The sequence below is a fragment of the Staurois parvus genome, unplaced genomic scaffold, assembly GCF_062004578.1.
Source record: "Staurois parvus isolate SC_StPar_1 unplaced genomic scaffold, SC_StPar_1.0 ptg000656l, whole genome shotgun sequence".
NCBI lineage: Eukaryota > Metazoa > Chordata > Amphibia > Anura > Ranidae > Staurois > Staurois parvus.
The window spans coordinates 1,575,983-1,602,644 of NW_028318452.1; the positions used below are offsets into that span (position 1 = coordinate 1,575,983).

The 26,662-nt window shown below is 40.3% G+C and overlaps 1 protein-coding gene across 2 annotated transcripts in view; it reads right to left on the reverse strand.

The window, feature by feature from the left end:
- AGGF1 (angiogenic factor with G-patch and FHA domains 1) overlaps positions 1-26,662 on the reverse strand; it is a 47,365-nt gene that overhangs the window by 8,907 nt on the left and 11,796 nt on the right. Inside the window, exons 4-10 of one of the 2 annotated variants that reach the window (XM_089694215.1) lie at positions 24,973-25,104; positions 22,647-22,832; positions 18,659-18,728; positions 5,686-5,797; positions 4,103-4,154; positions 3,686-3,787; positions 294-459 (exon numbers count right to left, since the gene is read on the reverse strand). In XM_089694215.1, coding sequence (XP_089550341.1) covers positions 294-459; positions 3,686-3,787; positions 4,103-4,154; positions 5,686-5,797; positions 18,659-18,728; positions 22,647-22,832; positions 24,973-25,104 — 820 coding nt within the window. Of the gene's footprint in view, positions 1-293; positions 460-3,685; positions 3,788-4,102; positions 4,155-5,685; positions 5,798-8,378; positions 8,644-18,658; positions 18,729-22,646; positions 22,833-24,972; positions 25,105-26,662 lie in introns of both variants that reach the window. The other variant, XM_089694214.1, reaches the window with a different exon arrangement.

Consider the following 26,662-nt stretch of genomic DNA (forward strand, 5'->3'; position numbering starts at 1 on the left):
TGATGGGAAACAGACTAGATCCCTATCAGGCCTGCTTCACTTGTGATTGACAGTGCACAGAAGTGGGTGGATTTGAAAGCCACTATTGGACTGAATAGCAACTGTAGATCTCCTCACTTCTGTACTTTGTCAATCACTGACACTTTAAGTGCTGCACCCAATGGAATTCTAAATGGTGTCTTTATGAATTCCCCCGATTGTGTCGTCTGTTGCCTCACCAATAACAAATCGTTGCCACTTCTTCATCAAAAATAAATAAATAAAAAAAACATAAACAGAGTAAACATTCTTACCTGAACCCTCTTCCTTTTGATTTAGACGGAGATGTGCCCTGACTTGCCCAGGCTCACATCCGTCACAGGTTTCACTACCAGGGTGCACATGGAAGGATAGGACAGTCTCCCCAAATTTCACCTCATCGCCATGATGTAGCACGTAAGGCTCACACACGGTTTTAGGCTGCAACACAGAATGCATAATATGTGAATTAACTTATTGCAGGAAGAATCATTCTTTTCTGGACAATTAATTTCAAAGAAGCATTAACGTTTGTAGGATGAAAGAGGCTACGAAACGTAAGAAAGTTTGAAAGAAAAGCAATGAGTTAAATGATTGAGCTAGTAATGACAATTAACTATGCAGATTCATGGTAATTATCACAATGCTGGGGCAGTGTCATTTGATCCACAATCATTTAAACTACTTTGTATATTCAGCTCCAAAATACATTACAATATACAGGATTATGTATACAGTTGTGTTCAAAATAATAGCAGTCAGACATCACTAACCTGATCAATCACTGTTTTTGGTAGAAATGATATTTCTACATGGCAAATAATTTACTAGCAGGTGTAGTAGAGTAATAGAAATCCAACAGACCCAACAGTCATGACATGCATGCTGCTGATTCTGTGTAATTGAATCACTAATTGAAAGGGGCATGTTCAAAATAATAGCAGTGTGGAGTTCTATTAGTGAGGTCATTCATTCTTTGAAAAACAGGTGGCAATTATTGCCCTTATTTAAGGAAGGAAGGCAGCAAATGTTGTACATGCTGGTTACAGTGCATTTCTCTCTGAAATTCTGAGGAAAATGGGTCATTCCAGACATTGTTCAGAAGAACAGCGTACCTTGATTAAAAAGTTGATTGGAGAGGGGAAAACATATAAAGAAGTGCATAAAATGATAGGCTGCTCAGCTAAAATGATCGCAAATGCTTTAAAATGGCAACCAAAACCTGAAAGACGTGGAAGAAAGAGAAAAACTACCATTCGAATGGATAGAATGGCCAAAATGGCAAGGACTCAGCCAACAATCAGCTCCAGGAAGATCAAAGAAGGTCTAAAGTTCCCTGTGAGTACTGTTACAATTAGAAGACGCCTATGTGAAGACAAGCTATCTGCAAGAAGCCCCCGCAAAGTCCCACTGTTGAAAAAAAAGACGTGCTGAAGAGGTTACAATTTACCAAAGAGCACTGACTGGCCTAAAGAGAAATGGCGCAACATTTTGTGGACTGATGAAAGTAAGATTGTTCTTTTTGGGTCTAGTGGCCGGAGACAGTTTGTCAGACGACCCCCAAACACTGAATTCAAACCACAGTACACTGTGAAGACAGTGAAGCATGGTGGTGCAAGCATCATGATATGGGGATGTTTCTCATACTACGGTGTTGGGCCTATTTATCGCATACCAGGGATCATGGATCAGTTTGAATACATCAGAATACTTGAAGAGGTCATGCTGCCTTATGCTGAAGAGGAAATGCCCTTGAAATGGGTGTTCCAACAAGACAATGACCCCAAACACACCAGTAAACGTGGAACATCTTGGTTCCAGACCAACAAGATTGACGTTATGGAGTGGCCAGCCCAATCCCCGGATCTTAATCCAATAGAAAACTTGTGGGGTGACATCAAAAATGCAGTTTCTGAGGCAAAACCAAGAAATAGAGAAGAACTGTGGAATGTAGTCCAATCATCCTGGGCTGGAATACCTGTTCACAGGTGCCAGAAGTTGGTTGACTCCATGCAACACAGATGTACAGCAGTTCTCAGAAACAGTGCTTATACAACTAAATATTCATTAAGTGATTCAAAGGAAAGCAAAATCTTCAAACATTTTTCAGTTAATATAGTGAATGTTTGAGTTTGTAAAGAAGAATACAAACACTGATATTTTTTTGAACAGTCTAATATTCACTTTTCTTAAAATTTTTTAGAGGAACAACACAAATTTGATATATTTTTCTTCATGTTTTGATTTGGAATAGAATGTGTAGTGTTCCCAATGCATTTGTGTGTATGGAAATAAAAGCTATTAGAAGGATTTTCAGCTTTATTCACTTTTTTCAACACATTGCTATTATTTTGAATACAACTGTATATGTATGTAGCGCTACTCTCTTGAGGGCTGCTGTACTTCTGGATCCCTCTAAGCTTCGCACAGCCAGGCAACACACATTTTCCACACTTTCATCCACAGTCAGTGAACAGTCCATGAGCTTGGTTTTTGTTATTTTATTAGGGGAAATAACTTGGATAGGGTAATAGGAATTATGGGATGGCCAACTTGACTGAATCAATGCACGAGGACAGCTTCCTTCCTCTTTACAAAAACAGATCCTGGACTGTTTTTTAAAGTGGTCAGTCATCACGGATCAGTAGCAACAGTCCCTTAGGGGCTAGAGAATCGCAGCCTGAAGTTAGCTTAGCATTTTGTAAACTATATGCAGAGAGGTCTCCTCTTTGCTGTAGAACGTCTCCCAGCTCCACAGCCTGCAGACACTACCAGCCCTCCTGGCTACTCTGAAGATCTCTCAGGACAAGGATAAAGGATATATGTCCTTTGAAAGCTTTGCTACATGTGCCAGTCTCTCCCCCTGTAAATCCCTGGGTGTGCTGATGTACTCACTCTGTCCTCCTTGCTCCCAGGCTTTGATCCTGTTCATGCAGTGATGCTGAATGGACCCCTCTTGAGCCAGCCCCAGCCCAGCCTGGAGGCCAGACCCTCCCCTCCCCCTAGACCTAGGGGACCCCTTCCAGGTCACCGACAGTCTCCTCAGCGCTCCATCCTCCACTCAACTCCCTTGCCAGCCTGACTCTCCCATATATATGGGTTGGGCTCACCACTCTAACCAATCCCAGGTCTGTAGGCTCTGGTAGACTTCCATAAACATACAGATTGGGTCCCTTCCGACCACTAGCTTCAGGAAGGTTCCATGGTCCTCACCTCCAGAACCAGGAGGAGGCATTAAAAGGCCCAACCTAATAAACCATTAAGCCTGACCTGCAGTAACCCGACCTAATTACAGACTCTCACAGTTACCATTAGTCATACACAATACATTTACCTACACTACTCTAGTAGCACACTAGAGGGTGCTACATGTATGTAACATGGTTTGTATCATGCAAAATCAGAGGAGTGTACTGCAATACAGCTATGTTATACATATTCAAGCTCCTAGTATATGCTCCCAGAGCAGTGTTTACTACATCCCTGTTCGTTATGCTTCACATTTCTGTTAAATATGCCTACTTAGAAATCACTGAATTAAAAATGGAAACTAGAATTGTTGTGAGTCAATTCTAGCTGCTTTAGTGTTATTGTTTTTTTAAATTTTACCAATATACAATCTTTGCTTTACAAAAACACATTCCCTTTATTGAGAGGGCGCACTTACCTGCAGGATCTGGTTTCCATTAATGACTGTGCCATTTTGACTGCCTTGATCAACAAGTACATAATTCTGTAGATTGTGGTCGAAGTACACTTCTGCATGAAACTGAAGGGAAATAAAAATTTCAGAGATATCATTTAGTACAGAGACTAAAACACTTTCCTTTATATATGTAGAAGTCTACCAATAGGACAAGCATATTGTGATAGAATTGGATATGATTGCAGCTGCACACTTCCAAAATAAAACAGAAAAGAGGCCCTCATCTGGAGAGAGAAAAAAAAAAGAAAAGTGTCTGTGCTGCCCAAAGCTATCAGATTGTAACTGTCATCTTTCTAGAACAGATTGTACTGCATTGATGTAAGAATTCACAGTTCAAATCATTTTAGTTTAGATTGTAGTGATGAGAACACTACTTACCTTACTGACACCAACTTCTGGGATGCGAATTGTATGCCCCATGTCCTTTTCTCTAAACAACAAAAAATAAAACATTTTATTTTAACCGTTTCAATACCGTGCAATTTTACACCTTCCTGCCCAGGCCATTTTTCAGGTTTCAGCGCTCTCACACTTTGAATGACAATTGCGCAGTCATACAACATTGTACCCAAACTAAAATTTTATCATTTTCTTCACACAACTAGAGCTTTCTTTTGGTGGTATTTAATCACCGCTGGGGTTTTTATTTTTTGCTAAATTAACAAAAAAAGACCAAAAATTTTGAAAAAAAAACACATTTTTCTTTGTTTCTGTTATAAAAGTTTACAAATAAATAATTGTTCTTCATAAATTTAGGCCGAGATGTATTCTGCTACATGTCTTTGGTGAAAATAACCCAAATTAGGATGTATTATTTAGTTTGTAGGAAAGTTATAGAGTTCACAAACTATGGTATAGATCTGAATATTGATCAATCCTGAAGTACTGACAGCCAATCTAATTTCTTGAGGTCCAAGAATGTCAGAATAGTACAGATATCCCCAAATGACCCCTTTTTGCTGAGTAGACAGTCCGACGTACTTCATAAGAGGCCTGGCGAGTTTTTTGAAGTTGTATTTTTTTGTCATAATTTTTCCGAAAATGAAAAAATGAAAAATATTATTTTCACTATTTTTTTTTTTACATACTGTCACCAGTGCAGTACAGCGTCATCATATAACTGGCATGGCGGTGAACAGGGACACTGACTGGTGACAGTATGAAAAAAAAAAAAAATTATATTTTTTTTTAATTTTTTTTTATTTTTTTATTATATTTAATTTTTTATTACATTTTTTTTTTATTTTTTTTAAGATTTTTTTTCATATTTTACTATGACCAAAATAGTACAATGTTACCATAGTAACATTGTACTACTTTGGGGAAGTGATCAGTATTTTTTTTTTTTTTTTTTTTTTTACACAATTTGCTTATAGCAAAGAATTACTTTGCTATAAGCAAGCATTTAGCTGAATGAAATCGATTCATTCAGCTTTTTTTTTTTTTTTTTTTTTTTGTGCTTAGCTGTGATTTGGTCACAGCTAATCACATGACATGTGCATGGGATTAGCTGTGACCATTCACAGCTAGGCACTAGTATACAATGGATGGCATCATGAATGAAGCCATCCATTGTATACAACTGTCATGTGACCTGCTGTGATTGGTCGCGGCAGGTCACATGGTACCGGCAACGGGAGCCGGTACTCGGATCTGTCATCGGCCGTGTCCGAGGTGCACGGGCGGTGACAGATCCCGCTGCTGCGCCGCTCTGCAATAGCGCAAACGGCGCATGTGCGGGAGCACGCCAAATGGCGTGGACCCGGAAAGCTGCAGCGCTTTTCAAGCCGCCAAACGGCTATTGGCCGGGCGGCTAATGGTTAAACACACACACAGAATTCTAACTTTTTTTCTGTGGTTGAACTGGATGGACTTTTGTCTTTTTTCAGCCAGACTAACTATGTAAACCTAGCACTCATCTCTAAACACACAAAAACGTCCACCCCCCAAGCTCTACCTACCTCCCAATGGTGGCACTTTTTACAGCTGTAATTATAAACAGTGATCCTTTCTGTAGCACCGGTGAGCGCACCACTATTACCCGAATACACGGAGGCCAGATCTGCTCTGTGTCTGCACAAGAACAAGAGATATTAGTTATCTTCAGAAGGTTAATAGAAAACTAGAACAAAAGAAATACTGGCTTTGTCATTGCTAAAAATTAAATGGCAACCTACTCCATATGAAAACATCAGGACCCATATGTATGTAAAATTGTGCCAACAAGAACACCTCTCACTGTCCATAGCAACCAATCAAGTTTCAAATATATTTGATTCAGTGCACAAATGAAAATAAAACATGGATTTGGATTGGTTGCTAAAAGGTAACAAAATGTTTTGTTTGCTAGCACACTCTTCAAGCATGAGGCTGAACTGACCCATACATGCTGCAGTCTTATGGTACAGTTATACTTTGAACTATGCAGTTGTTGGTAGATCTAAAGGTCTGCTTGAATAGATGCCAAATTAATTGTTTACTTAGACGTTCACTTTATATAGTTATGGTAAGTCTAAAAGAGATAGGACAGAAATCGTACAGGCAGACTGCACCATATGCATGGCCAGTATGCGAATTTTGACTCCAGTAAAAAAATAATAATATAATAATAAATAACACCTCTCTGTCTCCACAACTCCTCTGTGACCAAGCCCTGGTGGGCAGGGCGAAATGCGTCAGTAGACATGGACGGCATGACGGCCATCCCCCATAAACAGAATTACACGGGCGGTCAGAGCGGTGTCCTTTCTCCCCTTTCCTAATTGCAAGTGATGCGGACACCATTCCCCTATCTATGCCGGAGAGTGACTTTTTATCTACAATTCAGCTTCTCAGCGGGACGAAGACATTTTTACACAAACTTTAGCAGTGGTTGCATTAGCTCCTAAAGGTCTGTTTCTCTAATGGACAGTTAGGTAAAGAACAGTAAATACAAGTATGTGTATCCCACGATACATCTCACTGTTAACTAGCCCAAAGTGACTCTACTAAAAATATTGTTTATACAAAAATGTTATAATTAACAAAATGAAAAATCTGATTTTTAAGCCCTTGCATAGAGATATGGGGTGCTGTGACCCCAGTGAGGGAGGACTGTTCCTTTTTTCGCTTGTGTTGCGTCCCCTGGCCACTTCCCTCCTTTTCTACTACTCCTTCTTCCCCTTCACCCAATTTTTCCCCCATCCTATGGCCTTGTGTTTCTGTTCAAGGCCTCCTACCTTCTCTTAGCTCTTTATTAGGAAAGTTCAGTAAGCATGACATCCGTTTACACATTGACTCCACTTAAGTTGCCCCCTTTATTGTTTGATACGTTGAAAACATTTCTTCGTTGACTCACAATAACATGACTTCTTCATTAAGAGGCTATGTGGTTAACATTTGATATACACATGTTGGAACCAATACTTGGCCATCAATTTCTTGGATTTTATTTTTTCAAGTTACTGCCCTTTCGACTATGTAATGCAGTGATCTCAAAACAGTTACCCTTTGCTTGCCTTTAGGGCATTATTTTTCCCACTGACATCCTAGATGGGGCAGCATCCCTCCCATTGATACCAACAATGGGGCACATTCCTGCCACGGACACCAACAATGGGGCACCATTCCTCCCACTGACACCAACAATGGGGCACCATTCCTGCCACTGACACCAACAATGGGGCACCATTCTTGCCACTGACACCAACAATGGGGCACCATTCTTGCCACTGACACCAACAATGGGGCACCATTCTTGCCACTGACACCAACAATGGGGCACCATTCTTGCCACTGACACCAACAATGGGGCACCATTCTTGCCACTGACACCAACAATGGGGCATCAGTCCTCCCAATGACACCAATGATGGGGCACTATTCCTCCCCCTGACACCAATGATGGGGCACTATTCCTCCCACTGATACCAATGATGGGGCACTATTCCTCCCACTGATACCAATGATGGGGCACTATTTCTCCCACTGATACCAATGATGGGGCACTATTCCTCCCCGACACCAATGATGGGGCACTATTCCTCCCACTGACACCAATGATGGGGCACTATTCCTCCCACTGACACCAATGATGGGGCACTATTCCTCCCCGACACCAATGATGGGGCACTATTCCTCCCCGACACCAATGATGGGGCACTATTCCTCCCACTGATACCAATGATGAGGCACTATTCCTCCCTCTGACACCAATGATGGGGAACTATTTATGCCACGGATACGATGGAGATTATTCTTCCTATTAACCAATACCTATTTTCTACTCTCACTGGCCACAATCCAGCCCTTCTAAAGTCTGAAGGGCAGTAAACTGGCCCATTGCTTAGAAAGTTTGGAGACCCCTGATGTAAAGCTTTGTTAACATTATATGTGCATGTGAGGGTTTACATTTCCAATTTTGTATTGTAAACTTCAATAAAATAGACCGAACAAGAAAATGAACAAATTTTGTAGGAGTACAAATAAACGTCAAGTTTAAAAGGAATAACACCACCTTTTTTAAACAGAAATGGGCTCTCATTTGCTAAGCACAATTAAAGGGCATTGAGGACGGGGTCTCTCTAGCCTGAATTGGTTGAGAACATACAACAGTAAAACAGATATCACTTAGCTAAGAAAACAGTCGCACGGTCAGCACTGCTATCATGATCACCTTCAGTGTCAGAGTTGTGAGTAGAGGCACTCTCTGCACTGGACATTTCTTCATCACTGGAGGTCTTCTCAGAGTCAGTGAGTTCGCCCTCTTCTGGTTCACTGTCATCTACAGAAGAAGAGGAGCTGTCCCTGGTACTGGACTCTGCCACCTGACTGCTCAGCTTGAGCTTCTTGTTTCCACTAGCAGGCTCTTCCCTTTCATATGGACATACTCTGTCATTTTCTGCACTACAGGATAAGGATTCTCTCATCTCCTTTGAAGCCTTGAGAAAAATTGGGACAACACTCAGGGAAAAAAAAAAAAATATATTGCCAAGCATAAAAAGAGAACCAGTCATTTAAAGTTAACCAATCATAAGAAAGTTGAGCTTTCCCAGCACTCATCCAATCACTTTATAGAAAAAGATTTTTATATCATATTGTACTGAGTAATAAAAGCCTCAGTGTGTGACTAAGTTAGGGATAAGAGACTGTAAACGATACAGAGACCGCATACTCTGTAAACAATATCATGGAAGCCCCCTATAATAAATATTTTGTTTTTAAAATAAGGATTTTATACAAATAGTAATAGCCAAGATATACCTTGTATACGATCTCAACACGGTCTATAATTCTTATGCTGCTAGCATTAGTAAATAGAAGGTATATTAGAATTTCTTGTTTTAATATTTGTTTTTAACATTCTTCAGTTACAGTGCATCCAGAAAGTATTCCCAGCGCTTAACTTTTGTCACATTTTCTTATGTTACAGCCTTATTACAACATGGATTAAATTCATTTTTCCCTCAACATTCTAGAAAACAATACCCCATAGAGACAACGTGAAAGAAGTTCGTTTTGAAATCTTTGCAATTTATTAAAAATAAAAACAAACCACATGTACATAAGTATTCACAGCCTTTGCTCAATACTTTGTTGAAGCCCCTTTAGCACCAATTACAGCCTCAAGTTGTTTTGGGTATGATGCTACAAGCTTGACACACCTATTTTTGGGCAATTTCTCCCATTCTTCTTTGCAGTATCTCTCAAGCTCCATCAGGTTGGATGGGGAGCGTCGGTGCACAGCCATTTTCAGATCTATCCAGAGATGTTCAAATCGGGTTCAAGTCTGGGCTCTGGCTGGGCCACTCCAGGACATTCACAGAGTTGGCTCGTAGCCACTCCTTTGTTATGTGGGCTGTGTGCTTAGGGTCGTTGTCCTATTGAAAGATGAACCGTCACCCCAGTCTAAGGTCCAGAGCGCTCTGGAACAGGTTTTCATCAAGGATGTGTCTGTCCATTGCTGCATTCATCTTTCCTTCAACCCTTAGTGTCCCAGTTCCTGCCTCTTAAAAACATCCCCACAGCATGATGCTGCCACCACCATGCCTCACTGTAGGGATGGTATTTGGCCAGGTGGTGAGCGGTGCCTGGTTTCCTCCAGACATGACACTTTGCATTCAGGCCAAAGAGTTCAATCTTTGTTTCATCAGTCCAGAGAGTTTTGTTTCTCATGGTCTGAGAGTCCCTCAGGTGCCTTTTGGCAAAGTCCAGATGGGCTGCCATTTGCCTTTTACGGAGGAGTGGCTTCCGTCTGGCCACTCTACCATACAGGCCTGATTGGTGGAGTGCTGCATGGTTGTTCTTCTGGAAGGTTCTCCTCTCTCCACAGAGAAATGCTGGAGCTCTTTCAGAGTGACCATCTGGTGCTTGGTTACCTCCCTGGCTAAGGCCCTTCTCCCTCAATCGCTCATTTTGGCCGGGCGGCCCGCTCTAGGAAAATTCCTGGTGGTTCCAAACTTCTTCCACTTACGGATGATGGAGGCCACTGTGCTCATTGGGACCTTCAATGCTGCAGAAATTTTTCTGTACCCTTCCCCAGATCTGTGCCTTGATACAATCCTGTCTCGGAGGTCTACGGACAATTCCTTGGACTTCATGGCTTGGTTTGTGCTCTGACATACACTGTTAACTGTGGGACCTTTAGACAGGTTTATGCCTTTCCTAATCATGTCCAATCAAATGAATTTCCCGCAGGTGGACTCCAATCAAGTTGTGGAAACATCTCAAGGATGATCAGAGGGAACAGGATGCACCACAGCTCAATTTTGAGTGTCATGGCAAAGGCTGTAAACACTTATGTACATGTTTTTTTTTTATTAATAAATTGCAAAGATTTCAAAATGAACTTCTTTCACATTGTCATTATGGGGTATTGTTTATAGAATGTTGAAGAAAAAAATTAATTTAATCCATTTTGGAAGAAGGCTGTAACATAACAAAATGTGGCAAAAGTTGAGCGCTGTGAATACTTTCTGGATGCACTGTACTTCCTGGTTTCTGACCTAGGCCAAAATTATGTCATACACCCCAGGAGTTTTCATGGGCATTATTTTCCCATCTGGAGGAGGGGCTTTCTCAGCTAAGCACACCCTCCTCTCTGCATTCCTGAGCTATGGGAAGATGGATTCCAGGAAATAAATGCTGACTCATATGTCCTTACTCAAGATGGCTGCAGCTATAAATGCTAGTGGGTGTTTTTCAAAGTGATTTCTCAACAAAATAAAGCATGGAGACGTGGAAGGATGGGGGAGATTGCTTTAAATATCAAAAATGGGTTAAATAGTGTGAAAGTGGGGAAAAAAGTGGAAACATGCTCATGAGACTTTTTGGAGGTATAACAACACATAATTGATATATAAAATCTTAATTTTATACAATAGTCACAGAGATAAAATCTTATCATATGCAAAAAGCAGTACAATGTTAAAAAGAACTGATTTACTGTCAGCTGTCTATTTGGATTTAATAAATTTCTGTGTGCAATCAAAATCTTCAACTCAAACAAACAATGATTACTATTATGAGAACTGTTATTTTATCGACATATTATTGTATTTTTTTCTTTTTTAACTTTTGTACCCATTGGGGAGATTTCCTGGGCCATAGACACAACAAAGTGAAACCCTTCTCCACTCTGTTTTTAGGTATACTTTAAGACTCGGGTTCACAGTACTGCAACCTGAAAGTCACACGACTTACCGTGCGACTTTGCCAGGAGATTTGCTGCCAGCTTGATGCGAACTGAGTATGACTTTGATGTGACGTGATGCGCAACGTTCATGCCATGCGACTTTGCCTGGGTAATCTTCCTGTAATGTCGGATCCAAATCACATCAATATAGATGAGGATCTGACTTGGAGGTGATTTCCATTAAAGTCTACGGGCACAAGTCGGATAGAAGTCGCCTTGAAGTAGTACAGGAACCTTTTCTAAAGTCTGAGCGACTTCAGTAGTGCTAATTAATATGGCTCTCATTGACTAACATGGGATTTCACATGTCATACAACTTGGGGTCTCATAAGTTGGATCAAGTCATGGCAGTGTGAACAGAGCCTAAGAAAGTAAATAAATTTGAACAAAATTCATTAAATTTGCTCTTAGAGAAAACAAAAGAATGGGCCAATACTAGGATAAATGCTGAACATAGACATTATGGGGTTGATTTCTTTAAACCGGTGCACTCAGAATCTTGTGCAGCTGTGCACGGTAGCCAATCAGCTTCTAACTTCAACTTATTCAGTTAAGCTTTGGCAATAAAACCTGGAAGCCGATTGGTTTCTATGCAGAATTGCACCAAAATTTGTACTCCCAAGCTGTAGTAAATAACCCCCTATATGGCAGAAATTTAGACAAATCACTAATCTTCCACTGAAACAAAGAAAAACCTTAAATGTTCCTCAATTTATACTCTTTGACTTTTGATAAAGATCCCCAAACTGGAACCTACCTTAGGAATCTAACCCTTTTTTGGGGGGAGGGGGAGCGGCTTTAAAGTGGTTGTAAACCCTTACATATACCCAGGGAAGTGACGGTCATCAGGTATTACACAGAGAAGAAACAAATCCTCCTACATATGTTGTACCTTTTTATCTGGAACCAATTTGTCCTCTACAGGCATTCAAAGTACAGAATGTATACAGGATGTCTCATCTCTGAAAAGCTAAAAAGCAGGGGGTGAGGATCTGAAGTTAAATTCTGCAGAAGCCAATGAGGAGAGCTGATTGGAGGAAAGGGACACCCCCCCCCCCTGCCTTCACACAGCACACAGGAACAGAGCTGAGATATCAGTCACAGGCTGTGTGCTGGAGATCCCTCCCTTGTCACCCTTTTATCTCTTGCGTTTGGAAAATCAGAAGTGATTCATGCAGATAGCAGAGGGACAAGGCAGCAGAGAGAGATCACACTCAGTGTTTTGGATAGAGACAAGTATACCGTATTGAAGGATGTGCTTTGTTCCTATTTCAGGTCTGAGGTTTACAACGCTTTGAACACTGACTTTATTAATCATTACACAAACTGCAAGAAATAAGCAACAGCCTATTCATCTCTTGGGATGGTACCCATGAAATCAGTATTAAAAACTTAAAAAGTTACTGACGTGTAGGGTTTTTATGACAGCAGCAAGCCTATAGGTCTCTTCTGTCATAAATGCACCCCGCCTGTCAGCGGTCATGTACACTAAGTCGCATATGTGCAGCTCAGTGCACATATACAGCACCCAATGTGTGCAGTGGTGGTGTGACTCCCATGCGCAGCTGCTGAAGTAACATTATAATGGCCTTACACACATCCATGGCTCTGCTCAAGGCTGGCCTCTCTTGCACATGGACAGTCATCACAATCAGTCCCCACTCTTCATTGAAAATAGGAGAAGAAAAATAATAATAATATCAGCCGCACTCCAACTAGCTCTTCTTACAGTATTTTTAATAATCAATAACCATTGATACAGTGATGTCCCCAAATGTATCGGCCAAAAATAGTGTTATTGGCATTTTGCGGTTTGGAAAAAAAGTGCCAATAATGGCTTCCAAAAACACGCGATTTTACCACATTTAGGATGTGTTTATCATAGGTCACGTGACTCAAAAAAATGCATCAAAAAGCAACGCGTGTGCGTTTTTGATGGGTTTTCAATGCATTTCAAGCCTAGTTCACACCAATACATTTTGCGTTTTGTCCATTTTGAAGTGTGTTTTGGCATGTGTGTTTTTGACGCATTTTTTGATGCGTTTAATTTTTTTTTGGCCAACTTGTTGCTGGACAGATTAAAAAACGCATTAAAAAAATTAAAAACTTTTAATGCTTTTCAGGCCTGGTTGACACCAATGCAGTTTACGTTATGTCAGTTTTGAAATGCGGTTTGCATTTTTGCACACACGTTTTTGACGTTTCTTTTATGCGTTTTGCAGTTTTTAACACATCAAACACGTGCATATTTGATGCGATTTCAATGCATTCTGGGACCGGTTCACACCAGTGGTTTGCAATTTGTCGTTTTGCAGTGCATTTCTGTATGCGCGTTTGACATATTTTGCGGTTTTGTTTTTTTTTAGGCCAACTTGTTGCTGGGCAGATTAAAAACGCATGAACACGTGAAAACATATAAAAAACGCAATAAACGTTTTCTGCAGAGTCTCCATTGAAGTCTATTGAACCAAATATGCAATGTTTTGCATTTAAAAAGTCCCTGACCTAATCCGAAAACACAGCAGCTCAAAAAAAGCATAAAATGTGAACGTGTCTCATAGGAAACCATGTTAAATGGACTGAAGAGCGTTTCTGCAAAAAGTCTTAAAAAACGCATTGATGTGAACCAGGCCTCAAATGGGGAGGTGCGTTTTTTTTTCCTCCCCAAATATGCACTAAAATTGCAGCAAGTAGGATTTTTACCACCGCAAAGGAAGCACAACAGAACAGTGTGAAGGCAGAAATTGAATTTAAAAGGAATGCATTTTTCTTGAGCCTTTTTTAGCACAAAAGCGCTGCAAAAACTGCCCAGTGTGAAAGCAGCCTATTAGCCGAAAGGTGCTGAAAATAAATTTCTATTAATTTAAATTCATGATATTAATTAAAAAGTTGAATATAATACAATTATATATCAAAAACATTATTAATAAAAAAAAAAAAACGCATCCTGAATTTTCGGTCCAAGAATTCTCATTTTGGGGCACCACTACTTTTTACCATTCCTGGCTTTCTCACAAGGATAGGGTAAGTCTCCCTCTATCCTTGTATGCAAGCCAGGAGTGGTGAAACGCATCAAGGAAGACTGGTTTTGGGTTGGAGACATCACTGTATCAATGGTTATTAATTTTGGTCATTCAAGCAACCAAAGAGATGGAACCCGGAAGGAAGACTGCATGAAGGTGGAAGCACCTGGGACCCACAGCATCAATGATATTACAGTGCTGGAGGACACAATAGCACATTATGGTATAACCCACTTGGTGGCCCATATAAAAAGAATAATTAAAAAAAAAAATCATGGTTTAATGTTGCTTTAAGACATTTAAAGTTTTATGCTCTTGGAGAGTTATAGTCTCCAGCAGAATCTTCAGCATCCAATATTTCCAGGTGTGTCAGATGCTCATATACCCTGCAGTGCTCAATGGTTCCTCCTGCTGGCCTCTATGACTCTATTGTGTCCTGCAGCATCCTAGGGATGATATAGTGAAGTCAAAGCACACTTTTGGGCATCTGTCATTCCAGAAAGCATGGCAGACTTCAACATACTGACAGAAGCCTTAGCTCTGAAAAGAGCAAGAAAGTACAAAAACGTTTTGTTTGGATGAAGTAGGGAAGTGTTAAAACCTCTTCTATTTTCATTGCTATCCGTGTACCACTACCTGTTCCAGAGATACTGCAGAAGTTACAGGAAATCTCCCAAACTGAAGGAAATTCCCATCTTAGACTGTTGTACCTGGAACACACTGTCCAAAACAAAAATATTACTCCATTCTGCACTCTATACCCAAAATCAATAAATCAATCAACAAAAAACAACAACGGTCAGAGGACTAAAAGCCATAAAAATCAAATTAATTCCCCTATCCAGAATGCAATGCAGACAAGGAATCAACTCACTCCCACAGCAAACCCATTTCCTCCTTCACCACTAGCCTACTGGGCACTTATACCCCCCTTCCTGCCCAGGCCAGTTTTCAGCGCTGTCGCACTTTGAATGACAATTGCGCGGTCATGCAACACTGTACCCATATGACATTTTTATCATTTTTTTGAGACAGATAGAGCTTTTTTTTGGTGGTATTTAATCACCTCTGGGGTTTTTATTTTTTGCTAAACAAACCAAAAACAACTGAAAATTTTGAAAAGAAAAAAAAACAAAAAACGTTTTAGTTTTTTTTTTATAACATTTTGTAAGTAAGTGATCTTTCTCCTTCACTGATGTGCAGTAATGAGGCTGCCGTGATGGGCACTGATAGGCTGCACTGATAGGAGGCACTGATGAGGAGGCACTAGTAGGTGGCACTGATGGGCATTAACAGGCATCACTGATGGGCACTGAAAGGCAGCACTCATATATGGCACTGATAGGCAGCACTGATAGGTGACACTGATGGGCATTGATAGGCGGCACTGATAGGTGACACTGAAAGGCAGCTCAGATGGGCACTGATATGTGGCATTGATGTGCACTGGTAGGCACTGATATGTGGCATTGATGAGGTGCTGATGGGCACTGGCAGGTGTCATTGATGAGCAATAACAGCTGGCATTGATGGACACTGACAGGTGGCACTGCTGGGGCTACACTGATCATTAGGGCACACTGATCATCAGTGCCCTGATGATCAGTGTACATGTCCCCTCTGAGGAATGCTGATTACCGGTTCTCCTCTCAAGCTGTCAGCATGACAGCTAGTGAGGAGAGCAATGCCGGTAACCGGCATTTCCCTAGCTGATCACATGACTGAGCCGACATCTTTGGCTTTTTCTGTTGATCGGTGATCCGCTGTGTCCTGAGGACACAGCGCACCATCGATCGCCGCACTGCATGCTCCCGGAGCTGCGCATGCACGGTTAGAGTGGGAGGACATCATATGACGTCCTCCCAGAACAACAGAGCCACCTTGCGTCCGTCATTACCTTATATGGTGGTCGGGAGGAGGTTAAAGGAAAGCCAGTCCAAAGCCATTGTGACCCCCCCCCCTCCTAATATATAAAAGTTGTTCCTCACCCAGGGGGTTTTTTGGTTCCCATCCCCAGTAAGGCGATCCTATTCTGTCCATGGTTCACCAGATCAAGTCACTTAGAACGCTTTTATTATTTATTTATTTTTAATTATTATTATTGGTACTTATATAGCGCCGTCAATTTACACAGCGCTTTACATATACAGTTGTGTTCAAAATAATAGCAGTCAGACATCACTAACCGGATCAATCACTGTTTTTGGTAGAAATGATATTTCTACATGGCAAATAATTTACTAGCAGGTGTAGTAGAGTAATAGGAATCCAACAGACCCAACAGTCATGACATGCATGCTGCTGATTCTGTGTAATTGAATCACTAATTGAAAGGGGCATGTTCAAAATAATAGCAGTGTGGACCTCTATTAGTGAGGTCATTCATTCTTTGAAAAACAGGTGGAAATTATTGCCCTTATTTAAGGAAGGAAGGCAGCAAATGTTGTACATGCTGGTTACAGTGCATTTCTCTCTGAAATTCTGAGGAAAATGGGTCATTCCAGACATTGTTCAGAAGAATAGCGTACCTTGATTAAAAAGTTGATTGGAGAGGTGAAAACAGATAAAGAAGTGTAGAAAATGATAGGCTGCTCAGCTAAAATAATCACAAATGCTTTAAAATGGCAACCAAAACCTGAAAGAGGTGGAAGAAAGAGAAAAACTACCATTCGAATGGATAGAAGAATAGCCATAATGGCAAGGACTCAGCCAACAATCAGCTCCAGGAAGATCAAAGAAGGTCTAAAGTTACCTGTGAGGACTGTTACAATTAGAAGAGGCCTATGTGAAGCCAAGCTATCTGCAAGAAGCCCCCGCAAAGTCCCACTGTTGAAAAAAAGACATGCTGAAGAGGTTACAATTTGCCAAAGAGCACATTGACTGGCCTAAAGAGAAATGGCGCAACATTTTGTGGACTGATGAAAGTAAGATTGTTCTTTTTGGGTCTAGTGGCCGGAGACAGTTTGTCAGACGACCCCCAAACACTGAATTCAAGCCACAGTACACTGTGAAGACAGTGAAGCATGGTTGTGCAAACATCATGATATGGGGATGTTTCTCATACTACGGTGTTGGGCCTATTTATAGCATACCAGGGATCATGGATCAGTTTGAATACATCAGAATACTTGAAGAGGTCATGCTGCCTTATGCTGAAGAGGAAATGCCCTTGAAATGGGTGTTCCAACAAGACAACGACCCCAAACACACCAGTAAAACGTGCAACATCTTGCTTCCAGACCAACAAGATTGACGTTATGGAGTGGCCAGCCCAATCCCCGGATCTTAATCCAATAGAAAACTTGTGGGGTGACATCAAAAATGCAGTTTCTGAGGCAAAACCAAGAAATAGAGAAGAACTGTGGAATGTAGTCCAATCATCCTGGGCTGGAATACCTGTTCACAGGTGCCAGAAGTTGGTTGACTCCATGCAACACAGATGTACAGCAGTTCTCAGAAACAGTGCTTATACAACTAAATATTCATTAAGTGATTCAAAGGAAAGCAAAATCTTCAAACATTTTTCAGTTTATATAGTGAATGTTTGAGTTTGTAAAGAAGAATACAAACACTGCTATTTTTTTGAACAGTCTAATATTCACTTTTCTTCAATTTTTTTTAGAGGAACAACACAAATTTGATATATTTTTCTTCATGTTTTGATTTGGAATAGAATGTGTAGTGTTCCCAATGCATTTGTGTTTATGGAAATAAAAGCTATTAGAAGGATTTTGAGCTTTATTCACTTTTTTCAACACACTGCTATTATTTTGAACACAACTGTATATTGTACATTCACATCAGTCCCTAACCCTCAAGGGGTGTACAATCTAAGGTTCCTAACTCATTCATACATACACATACTAGGACCAATTTAGACAGCAGCCAATTCACCTACCAGAATGTCTTTGGAGTGTGGGAGGAAACCGGAGTACCCGGAGGAAACAAACGCAGGCACGGGGAGAACATGCAAACTCCAGGCACGTGGTGCCGTGGCTGGGATTCCAACCAACGACTCTAGTACTGCCGGGTGAAATGTGCTAACCATTTAGCCACTGTGCTGCCCGTTTGACTTTAGATTTCTAATACCCTCTGATTCAGGGTATTCCATTCTGAACATTCACTTGTTAGGTTTATGCCAGATTACTATTGAATCCTTGTTATCCTTTTTGTGTATGTACTATTCTGGGTGTCTATTACAAAGTCTCGATAAAAAAAAAAAAAAGAAAAAAACTCTACCTTTATAAGATGAGGTGTATCCATAGGGAGAAATCCTTAAGCTAGCCATGTTTTCTGTCAAGTTTGGTACCTAAATACAGGATAATAGTCAGCATAAATCAAGGTGATCAAAATTAAGTCTGCAACTTGTTAAACCAGGGCCTGGAGAAGGATTGTGTATTTTTATGTAAACATGTAGGTAACATTTATTTGTAACCACTTTGATCTTTTTTTGAAAGGTTTTTTATGAATATGTTAAATAATTTAATAAACCCCTCCAGTGGAAAATAATCAGAAAATACAGTCGAAGACATACAATAAAGTATTTTGTTGGGTGACAGTATGAGAAAATAAATAGTAGGACATTGCCCTTTTACAACATATTTTCTAGCCTGCATATGGGGTAAGCAGAAAAACCAAACCTGCAAAATGTTGTAAGCTATCATAACTGGATTTCATTTTATTACAGTCATTTAGATTATTGGCCCTGAGCGAATTTACATTGTTCTGCCTGTGGCAGACAGATTCAGGCATTGCTATAGATAATCAGTTAGTGCAACGATTATAATGGTTCTAAAGTCGAAGTGGTTTTTAGCAGAACGCATTCTATACATTAAGGTACAATACGCCAAACTACTTGTTCCTTCCTCGTCTCTAAACACTTACCTGACTGAGTTAATTGATCCAATGCCGTCCCAGGCTGCAGCAGCACTGTACTCTCCCCTCTTCCTAGTCTCACAGGAGATACAGAGAACAGTGGGAGCAATAGGCTCCAGCTGTTGTAAGTCAAATCCTGTGAGGAGGGAGCCGGGTGTGTCGCCGAGCCACACTGTGTGTCTATGGATGCACACAGCCCGGCTCAGGAGCACAGCCGCATGGGTGCCCCCTCAGCGCATAGCTTGCTCAGGGGGCACCTGAAGAAAAGGAAGAGCAGACAGTGCTCTTCCTGTAGACGTATAATATCTTTTTAGGCAAGTATATCTTTTTATTTTTTAAAAATCAGTTTTACAATCATTTTAATGGCTCATAAACATGGGCAGACAGGCAGCAGTAAAAGCAGATGGCTGAGCTGTGGTTTTATTGCCCCTTCCCCTGACCACGCAACCTAAGGAAGCTTTGCAACTAAAATTAAACTTCATATCACATTCAAAAGAACAGTATCACCACTAAATGTGACACATTTAAATATATGGGGCTGCAACACAACTGTCCTACCTATGCAATGCAGGCTGTTGCAGCAATGTCTTTCAGCCTCTTTGGGGTTAAAACAAGCAGTGAGGAGGCAACATAACCCCTTCTCACCATCTGTCAAAAACCCTCTGAATTGCAATCCACTGTGGATTACCTTTCAGGGGGGTGGGTTGGAGAACACAGGCTGCTGCCCATCAGAAAAAGCCCTCTTTCAACCACCAGATGGTAGTAGGTTTTCAACATTTACACAATGCCAGCTTGTCACGGGTTTGTTTTATGTATTAAAAACCATTTTTGAATTTACAGTTCATACTTGATATATGAGAAGCATTTTCTAGAACAATTATTAATATATGGACCTTCAGTTCCATTTTGGTTCAGTCTATAAACCGAAGACTTTTCAATTAAATTTTTCAACCTGAAAAAAAAGGGATCTGCAAGCTACCCTAAATCCCATGTTATACCGAGGCATCGTAAGTCTGAAGATTGTAGAAAGCATAATAATAGCAGAGGAAAGCAAATGCACTTTATATGAGGGCCTAACCTAAGCTGCCTGTTCGCTTGTAAAAAAAAATGAAGTAGGTTATCCCTGTAAAGCATATATCCTTTTTATCAGTGCTGGGAAAACTCAACTTTCCACATGAGAAACAGACTTCATCAATATCAGATTTTATCACACAGTTTAATAATGATTACAATAATACTGGCTTTTATAGCAAAACAAATATTAAAATAATGCTGGTCATATATATACATATTCTTAAAATTAACATTTGTCCATTCTTAAAACAATCATCAGCCATGAGACAGACCAATGCTGCCCATATGTTCGATACTTCCCATCAATGTGTCAGATTCTACAACAATTTCTTGGATTATTCATAATGGCAGCTATGGCTCTAAACTCTTGATCAGATATTAAATGTTATTAGGAGAAGCGCCTGTATACACAAAAAAATCATTTCAGATACCAATAATATACCAACAAATGAAAAGCACTAGTGGCTAATGAAAAACTAAAGCGTAACTCCAGGCAAAATCTTCTTTTCAGGTTTCACAGTTGCGAAGCATTAGGAACTCTCATTTCCCCTAACTTCCTGTCCAGGAGGAACAACAGGAAGTAAAAGGAAATCTCATCTATGCAAGGGAAAATCCCACTTGAATTTAATTTCAATGCAAATCTGTCAAAAGTAAATAAAAAAAAATCATGACTAGGAGTCAGATACAACGTCGACACCGCTTTTCTTTTTTAATTCAGTAAGTTTGAGTGTATTTAAATCCCTAATTCCATAACAGAAAAATATGGACATTGCAGTTGATTTTTTAAAAAAGGGCAATATCCAGAGTGACCTTTGTATTACACTTTAACAAGCTGAACACTGAGGCTCCATTAACCACTTGACTACTGGGCACTTATACCCCCTTCGTGCCCAGGCCAATTTTCAGCTTTCAGCAATGTTGCACATTGAATGACAAATTGCACGGTCATGCAATATTGTGCCCATATGAATTTTATAATTTTTTTTTTCACACAAAGCTTTCTTTGGGTGTTTTATTTTTTGCGCTATAAACAAAAAAACTAAATATTAGAAAAAAAAAAAGTTTTTCTTTGTTTCTATTGTAAAATTTTGCAAACTGGTACTTGTTCTCCTTCACGGATGTGCGTTGATGAGGCTGCACTGATAGGCACTGATGAGGTGGCATGGATAGGCAGCACTGATGAGGCAGCACTGACTGGCAGCACTGCTGGGCGGCACTAATGGGCACTGATCATCAGGGCGCCTTATCAGTGCCAATCCATTCTCTGACAATTCACGGTTCTCGACAGTACTTTCCTCATGTTGCGACAGCATGAGGAAAGTGCAGCTGATAACCGGCAACTGTATTTACCTGGTGAACTGGACACAGCTGATCACGTGGTAAAAGGCCACTGTGATTTGCCTTTTACCACATCACGTGATCACCTGTGTCCGTAGGCAAATACGGCCCTTGCATGGGTGTGCGCTGTGGCTGTTGAGGCCTTAATGAAAAATTTTGAGTTGCCACCAGAAGACTTGTTCCTGCCATAAATGTCTAGGAGATATCCCTCACAGGAAATATATCCTTTCACTTCCTGTTGAGCCTATAGGGCAGAAAGTGATGAGAATTCTATCCAGCAATGGTGAAGGAAAAAAAAAATTGTTCGAGCTTTAGATATACTTTAAGTGAAAGAGAAAGAGCGGCTGCTAGTGGGCCACATATTGCCAGCTGAGCTCCACTGAAAAAGTAACATTTCTTTTCAGATCCCATTTAGTTTTTCATTATTTAATATATGCGAGGTGAACTGCTCTTGCAATTTGGAGTGTCACTGCATGCAAAAGTTTTTCATGGCTAAGTGATCTTAAAAAGAACGTGTTAGATAAAAATGGAAATATTGGAGCCGTCACTGCCAACATGTTTTGCAGGTATAAACTACAAGCATGCAATTTTAGGGTTACTTCACTATTTGGGGAGTCGCTGACCAGAACGAAGCAGGACTGTAAGGATTGACACATTCTATGCACACACACTCTTTCAGGTTGGTGGTTCACTGGGTATTGAAGGAGGATGGCAGGCCTGGAGTTTCCAACTCCAAACAACAATTCACAGTAACAGCTCCTATTCTACTCTGATGCACGATGCTACAGTAATGTATAACCACTTTTGAATCTTTGTCATATGGACCCAACAAAGCAAGCATATAGCCAACTGTGGCCAAACAGATCATTGCCCACCTGAAGGGTCACACCCTGCCATGTGTTATGCAATTCTAATTAAGTGAATGAAGCTAGTTACTTACCCTGTCCTCTTCCTGAGAACTCACTGGCTCTCGCTTTTTCTTCTTCACTTTCTTTTCTTTGCTTGGTTGTGTGTGCGTGTCCATATAGGATTGTAGGTCCACTCTTGAATGAAACTGGTATCGTCCACTCTCCACATCACAGTAGTAATATATTCCAGTGGAAGGATCATAATATAGCTGGGATTCCTAATTGCCAAATTTAATAAAATATTATATTGTCACATATTAACATTGTGGTGTTACATTATTTGTCCAGAGGAAGCTGCACCACATAAAACACTGCTGACTGACTGCAAATTAAAATGCAAGGCCTTGTTCACACCATACAGTGGATATAAAAGGTCTACACACACCTGTTAAAATGTCAAGTTTCTGTGATGTAAAAAAGTTAGACAAATGAATAATTTCAGAACTTTTTCCACCTTTAATGTGACCTATAAACTGTACAACTCAGTTGGACAACAAACTAAAATCTTTTAGGTGGAGGGAAGTAAATATAAAAAAAAACTAAAATAATATGGTTGCATAAGTGTGCACCCCTTAATCGAATACTTTGTTGAAGCACCTTTTGATTTGATTCCAGCACTCAGTCTTTTTGGGTATGAGTCTATCAGCATGGCACATCTTGGATTGGCAATATTTGCCCACGCTTCCTTGCAGAAATACTCCAAATCTGTCAGATTGCGAGGGCATCTTCTGTGCACAGCCCTCTTCATGTCACCCCACAGATTTTCCATCAGATTCAGGTCTGGGCTTTGGCTGGGCCATTCCAAAATTTAATCTTCTTCTGGTGAAGTCATTCCATTGTTGATTTGGATGTGTGCTTTGGGTCATTGTCATGCTGAAAAGATGAAGTTCCTCTTCATGTTAAGCTTTCTAGCAGAAGCCTAAAGGTTTTGTGCCAATATTGACTGGTATTTGGAACTGTTAATACTTCCCTCTACCTTGACTAAGGCCCCAGTTCCAGCTGAAGAAAAACAGCCCCAAAGCATGATGCTGCCACCACCATGCTTCACTGTGGGTGTGGTGTTCTTTTGGTGATGTGCAGGGTTGTTTTTGCGCCAAATATATATTTTGGAATTATGGCCTAAAACTTCATCCTTGGTTTCATCAGACCATAACACATTTCCCCACATGCGTTTGGGAGACTTCAGATGTGTTTTTGCAAAATTTAGCCGGGCTTGGATGTTTTTCTTCATAAGAAAATGCTTCTCACGCTACCCCATAGCCCAGACATATGGTGAATACAGGAGATTGTTATCACATGTACCATACAGCCAGTACTTGCCAAATATTTCTGTAGCTCCTTTCCTTTAATGTTGCTGTAGGCCTCTTGGCAGCCTCCCAGACCAGTTTTTTTTCTCGTCTTTTCATCAATTTTGGAGGGAAGTCCAGTTCTTGGTAATGTCACTGTTGTGCCATATTTTCTCCACTTGATGGTGACTGTCTTCACTGTGTTCCATGGTATATCTAATGCCTTGGAAATTCTTTTGTACCCTTCTCCTGACTGATACCTTTTAACAATTAGATCCCTCTGATGCTTTGGAAGCTCTCTGAGGACCATGGCTTCTGCTGTAGGATGCGACTAAGAAAATGTTGGGAAAGACCTACTATAACAGCTGAACTTTATTTGGGGTTAATTAGAGGCACTTTAAATGATGGCAGGTGTGTATTGACTCCAGTTTACCATGATTTAGAATGTGATTGCTTTATTCTGATCACAGTTACATCCCCTGTTATAAGAGGGTGTACACACTTATGCAACCACATTATTTTAGCTTTTTAAGTTTACTCCCCCCCTAAAAGATTTCAGTTTGTTTTTCAATTGAGTTGTACAGTTTCTAGGTCACATTAAAAGGAAAAGTTGGAAAAAGTTCTGAAATTATTTATCTTTTGTCTCATTTTTTTACATCACAGAAACATCACATTTTAACAGGGGTGTGTAGACTGTACACACTGTATGTGTATAAAAAGTGATGGAAAAAAAAAAGCGCAGATTTGACTTTCAGAGACTTGTTTACATCATGTGCAGAGATGTGCATATTTATTATGTAGGTCTCTACAAGGACACAAAGAAAACAATTGTTTTCTATGTGCCCTGTTCACACCACAATATTGATGTCACGTGAGGTTTTTTTTTCTTTGCATTAAACTGCATACACATTGTAGACTTCCGCAAAGTACAAAGACACACGATACCGGTGTGGTGGTGTGAGCAGGGAACGTAGAGAACAATTATTCTTTCTTTGGGCCGTAGCAGAAACAGGTGCAGAAAACGTTTACGTCTCTGCACATGGTGTGAAAGAGGCCTATAGCACGGACTTACTGAGTCATAGTAGAAGCCAGTACTGTGATCGTAGTACAGGCCAGTGTTCTCATCATAGGTAAAGCCAGTTTGAGACAAAGCAGCTTCTGCAGTTGCTCTTAGGCTTTCAGCGAGTGATGTTCCTTCCTCACCCTAAAAAGAAAAAAAATTGAAATAAACAAAAAGTTTTTTATTTCACCAATATAGCAAGACAACCATCAGAGTCTCACAAAAATGCGAATTGTTACTGACAAGACGAAAACTTTATATTGCCATGAAGACAAAATGATGCCAACATCTACAACCATATTAGAGCCCGCTTGCACCTTCTGATTGATACTGTGCTGTAGAGGAAGATAAGAATAGATTTAAACTTTCTAAAGTACTTATTAGCTAGATGTGTTTTTTTATGTCTAAAGAGATTCTTAAAGCATTGGTGAGTTTTCTGCTGGTTGCCACCTTAAAAATATTAAAGAAGCAATAGACCACTATCAGCTGACTCTGGGACATAAGAGTATATTAGTAAATGTACTTCTGTGACCCAAAAGAGAAATACAGATGAAAACTTTTGGCTTTTCTCTTAACCCCTTCACGCCGACGTAACACAAATATGCGGCCTCACGGACCTGGGCTTTTTTCCGTGGGGCCGCATATTTGCGTACCTGTCTTTGTGTTGGGAGCGCGCCCCTCAGCGCGCTCCCAGCACCGAGACCGCGGTGTCACTGAGAGCACCGGGTCCCGTTCTAACGATCGGGACCCGGGACTCCCGGTCCCGGGTCACATGATCGCTGTGATAGCCTCTGATTGGCTATCACAGTGATCAGTCACTGTGCAGCCCGGCCCCCTTGTTTTTTTTCTCTCTCTCTCTATGAATGGAGAAGAGAGATACATTGTATCTCTCGAACTCCTGTCAGAGAGAAGAAAAAAAAAAGTTTGTAAAAAAAAAAAAAAGATAAATAAATATTAAAAAAATAAAATAAAAAATAAAAAAAAATACCTAGATCAAGGTTTGATCTAGTTCAGTGCCAGGGTTAGTGTTTAGGTCAGGGTCAAGGTCAAAGGTCAAGATTAAAAAAAAAATTGGTATCAGTGTCAGTTAGTGTTAATGTGTTTTAGGTAAAAAAAAAAAATAAAAAAAAAAGACAAAAACAAAATGCGCACTGTGGTTTCTGGGCTGTACTACGGGTACAAACAACAAATAACATACACATATATGGTATCGCTGCGATCGCCAAGAGCTGGAGAATTTATTTTGGGTTGCTCTTTGGTGGTAGGTTATGTTCATAACAAGAAACACATAGCTAAATAAAAAAAAAGGATTTTTTTTACTATTTTGGGCCAGTTTTCCTTTGATAATAAAAAAAAAATCAGGAGATATCCATTACCATTTACCACCAAATGAAAGCCCAATTTGTCCTGAAAAAAATCAAGGTATAATCCACCTGGATGTGCAAAGTAGTTGTGATGATATGTACGGTTTTGCTATTACATGTCAACGGTGCAGAATTGTGCTTAGGCCTTTAGATTTGTTTTACCCTTAGGCGTGAAGGGGTTAAAATAGAACTATGGACAAATTTTCGCTAGAGCAAGGAAGGGTTATAACCCCTATCAGATTTTTTTTTTCATCATCTGTGTCCCATTGAGAAGATTTACCTTCAGTTCCTGTCCCATAGCCAAACAGGAAGTGAGAGGAAGCCCCTGAAAATTAAAA